This window comes from Hydra vulgaris, chromosome 01, assembly GCF_038396675.1.
Source record: "Hydra vulgaris chromosome 01, alternate assembly HydraT2T_AEP".
Classification (NCBI taxonomy): domain Eukaryota; kingdom Metazoa; phylum Cnidaria; class Hydrozoa; order Anthoathecata; family Hydridae; genus Hydra; species Hydra vulgaris.
The window spans coordinates 22,855,981-22,860,767 of NC_088920.1; the positions used below are offsets into that span (position 1 = coordinate 22,855,981).

General features: G+C 26.8%; 1 protein-coding gene across 1 annotated transcript; it reads left to right on the forward strand.

The window, feature by feature from the left end:
- The first annotated feature begins 1,980 nt into the window (after window positions 1-1,980).
- LOC136074249 (deoxyuridine 5'-triphosphate nucleotidohydrolase-like) lies at window positions 1,981-2,454 on the forward strand. Its single transcript, XM_065786554.1, has one exon. The coding sequence runs from the start codon at window positions 1,981-1,983 to the stop codon at window positions 2,452-2,454; it is 474 nt and encodes a 157-aa protein (XP_065642626.1).
- The last annotated feature ends 2,333 nt before the right edge of the window (window positions 2,455-4,787 follow it).

Genomic DNA, 4,787 nt, shown 5'->3' on the forward strand with positions numbered 1-4,787 from the left:
TTCGTGGAAAAGCAAAATTAAACCCACTTTGTCTTGTTTATAATCCTTCTTCCGCAGTCACATAATATTTCTATTAAACTTTTTTCGTGAAAATTGCAACGTTCAAAGGCTTTGTAAATGTACACTTTATCTCCTTCTTGATGTACTTTTTTTTGTATAAAATATTCATAAATAGGAACGGGTGTGTATAGGGTGTTATAACCACTATGAAAAACTTTATCGTCAAACGAAAAACAAGGCGGTGGGTCCATGCAAGCTGGAACAACGTAATTTAATAGTTTACAATTTTTCTTTAACTGATCATATTCCCATTTGTTAGATAGAAAAGGAAACAAAAAATAATACTTTAAAGTGGGTTTAATTTTGCTTTTCCACGAAGTTTGCTTTTCCACGTTTTTTGATTTGTAATAAAGTTTATATACTTTAAGAAAGTCTTCTAGTTGTTTTTTTAATTCTTCGTGTTGTTTTTCTACAGTTGTTTTGGTTACATTTAAAAAATCATCGTTTATCAGGCGACATACTTCTAGCATGCTCGTTCTCCATGATGGTGCTTGTTCTACAAAATTCATATAACGTCGTGATGGTTTTTCAAACAAATCAAGTCTATTTTCATAGTCTTTAGCTATAAAAATATAATATAAATCCTTGAATTTTTCTTCTTCCAAGTTTAATTCCAAGTTAAAATTTTTTAAATACGTAAAGATAATGTCTTGCCATTCTTCATACGTGTTATTTAAATGGTGAAATTCAAACAACATAGGATGTAATTCATTATCTGGATAAAAAAGTTGAACAGCTTTGATGAGACTTTCGTCGAGTTGTTTGCTAGTCATTTTCTCTTTCACAAATGAACTAGCGTTTATTTTTTTTTCACCCTTTATATAGGAAAATAGGGAGATTAAAAAAAAACAAGTTTTTTAATATTAAAACAGGTTTTTTAATTCAAAAAAAATTACAGAAATTTTCTTAAAAAAAAATTATTCTTCGTCTTCTGGTACTTCTGGTACTTCTGGTTCGACTTTGGTTTTTTTTGTTTCAATTTCAGCAAGCTCGAGCGAAGCTCTTTTCAAATTTTGATTTAAATTTCGTGAAACACCATTTTTAATTAACGAATTATGAAAAGATGGTTCTATAGCCATTTGTCTTGCATATTCTGTAGCATAAATTTCGTCTTCTTCTTTGGCTAATCGTATACTAAAATTGCTAAAATCGATCGTTTTTAATATGCGAGTTTTAGGGTAAGCTACTTGCATATAGGCTTTGTTTTGAGCATCTTGCATAGTCATCATCAAACTTTCCAATACTTTTTTGGTCATTTTGTTATGATTAAATTTAAACACCACATTATTAGTGAGTTCACCTTTGTTCATTTTAAATGTGTTGTCGTCTTTAGTTAATTTCAATTCGCTTCTAAACAAATAATTTGTTTTGTTCAGATCGCACATTTCTCTATATCTCCATGGTAACAAGATTTCACAGCCCTCATTTTTTTGTTTGTAAATCAATTCTTTTTTATTAAAGTTAAATTGCGCCAATGGTTTAAGAGGAACAGTAGAATATTGTTTTTCTTTCACATTTTTTTCTTCTTTAATTTCAACGAGCCACAAAGTAACAGCTGCTAGATCTGCAAATTTAACATAGGTGTTATCATTGCAGTAAACAGTTTCAAACTCTGTCATTTTTTGATGTTCGTTGTGTTGTGAATGAACTTTGAAATGGAAATGAACTCTTTTTATTCTGTTTCAGTTAAAAAGAGAGATTAAAAAAACAAGTACTAAACAAGTTTTTTTTAAAAATGTTAATCCCTTAATCAAGAGTCTAAAGTTCAATGTGGTACGATGAACTTTAAACTTTGTACTTTATACTTTTAATTCTGTTTTAATGATAGAGATAATGTTGTTATGACTACTATTTTATATAAAAAGAGTGAAAAAAAACTTGAGTATATCATCTTTTGGACAAGACAGCGAAATAGATAAAATGGAAAATAAAGAGTTTAAATCACTCGAAATTACAGATATTCATGAGTGGTCTTTTTATGAAACAAAAGAAAGCGCTTGTTTTGATTTGAGAAGCTCAAAGGATGTTATACTTCAACCCCATCAACGTGTTTTAGTAAGTACTGGAGTGTATATAGATAAAATGGATTCAAACTTAGTAGGACAGATATATTCAAAATCAGGTATAGCTTACCAATATGGTGTGGTAGTGTTGAATGCTCCAGGAATAATAGACGCCGATTATAAAGAGGAAATTAAAGTCTTATTGATGAATCATTCTGAAGAAAATTATGTGATTAAACGTGGAGATGCTATTGCTCAAATGGGATTTGTAAAAATGTTTAAAGCTGTAAAAAATGTAATAGAATTTAATTGGTGTTGTTGTGGTGAAGTAAAAATGTCAATGATTAAAGATGTAGAAAGAAAGGGTGGTTTTGGTTCCACTGGAAAATAATTTTTTTTGTAAAAATATTTTTGTTATATTTTGTAAATTTTTTTTTATTTTTTAGATTAGTAAAAATTATGGCATCATTTATTTTCACCAATGATGCAGCTTCACTGATCAACAATCCGAATTTTTTCACTAATGGATTATATGTTGACAAAATAAAAAATTTAGATTTTCGACTATCCATGTTGGAAGAAATGCATCATCATGTTCAAGGCACCAAAATATGGATTTTTGAACATTTTAAAGAACAGTTAAAAGATGAAAGCAAGGCTTATTATAGTGTTCCTTTTTATTATAAAAATTATCAATTTTTAATGAAATTGACTATCCATACGAAATGCGATAAACACGAAGAAGAAGAAATTGGTTTGTACATAATGATGCAATCTACACCTTATGATGCAATATTAAAATGGCCTTTTATCAATCATATTATTACTTTTAAAATATGTGGTCCTAACGGTAAACAATTAAAAAAAAGTTTTTCGAGTGAAAATAATGTGTCTTTTCAACGTCCAGTCAAAGATCAAGATGTTGGATATGGTTATTGTATTTTTATAAAAACAGCAGACATTAACGATTATTTAATTGAAAATAATTTGTATATCAAATGTAAAATTAAGTAATTTTTTTTAAATGGAATCACGATTTACAACATCTTTTTAAACATTGATCTGTATATTTTTTTTATTTTTTTAGATAACTAATTAAAAAAAATGAGAGAAGATAAAAAATACCTTCTTTGGGACGTTTGGGACGACATTAGTCAATTAGATGTCGAACAACATACTCGTTTACAAAACATATCATTGTTTGTAACAAACAGTCAAGCTATTTCATTTGGTGAAGTAGTCGATAATATGATTGAAATGAAGACGAACTTTTATCGAACAATTGAAACTATTCGTCAAACTAGTTCATCAAATTTATATTTGATTGTTTTTGAAAATATTTATGAAAGATGTCAATCTATAAAAAAAATGATATCATCAATGAATATAAGAGATGACGATCATAGTGTAGAAAATTATTTAATAGATTTACAATTTATCGAAAACACTTTTTTAGAATTAATAACTTTTATTAATAATCATAACGAATGTAATCAAAATTGATCTGTATAATTTTTTATAACTTTAACTGTATAAACATTGATCTGTTTAATTTTTTTATTTTTTTAGATTAACTTATTAAAAAAATGAGAGAAGATAAAGAATAACTTCTTTGGAACGCTTGGGACGACATTAAAAAATTAGATTCGGGTCAACATAGTCGATTAGAAATCATATCATCGTTTCTAGAAGACAGTGAAGCTATTTTATTTAGTGAAGTAGTTGATAATATCATTGGAATGAAGATGAACTTTTATCGAACATTTAGAACTTTTTCATTAAATTTATATTTGATTATTTTTGAAAGAATCTATCAACAATGTCAATTTGTAAAAAATATGATATCATCATTGGATTATGAGGTTTATGATGAATATGAGGATTATGTTGATTATAGTGTAGAAAAAGATTTAATAGATGTGCAATTTATCGAAAACACTTTTTTAGAATTAATAACATTTATTAATAAACATATTGAATGTAATCAAAATTTAGTATATCAATTTAATCATTTAACTGTATAAACATTGTTTTGTATAATTTTTTTATTTTTTTAGAAAAACTAATAAAAAATGGTTTGGTCTACACGCTTTGCTTGGGATACTATTTTACAACATGGTGAAGAACAATATGGACGTTTATCAAACATAATGGGTTTTGTTGGTAACCGTCATATGGATTCATTTACTCATGTAATGGAGGATATTAATGATATGAAAAGTTCTTTTATACAATCAATTCAAGGCATGTCTTTAAATAAACTAGATTGCTATTTGGACATTTTTTCTGAAATTAAACTTGATTGTGGCGATAGAGAAAAATTATTTATGGAAAATATAGAAGATATTGTGATTGAGGATATGAACGAAATGGAAAAGAATAGTTGTATTTATAATTATATATCGAGTTTAAAAACCATTGCAGAAATTTTTTCAGAATTGTTAACTTTTAGTTATAAACATATTGAATGTAATCACGATTTAAATTATGAATTTAAACATTTAATGTATAATTTTTTTATTTTTTTTAGATTAACTAATTAAAAAATGGATAATGAAAAATGGTCTGATGAACGCATCGAATGGATTACTAAATATTACACACTTCATCATTCTGAACGGAAATTGTGGAAGTTTTTGGAACAATTATCACCTGTTTTTTATTTTCATTTTGTTATTGTTAAAGAATTTTTAACCAATGATGATCATCAAGATGGCATAGTGG

Excerpts from the sequence above, each read along its gene's own strand:
- LOC136074249 (XM_065786554.1), top strand. The coding sequence starts at position 1,981 with ATGGAAAATAAAGAGTTTAAATCACTCGAAATTACAGATATTCATGAG.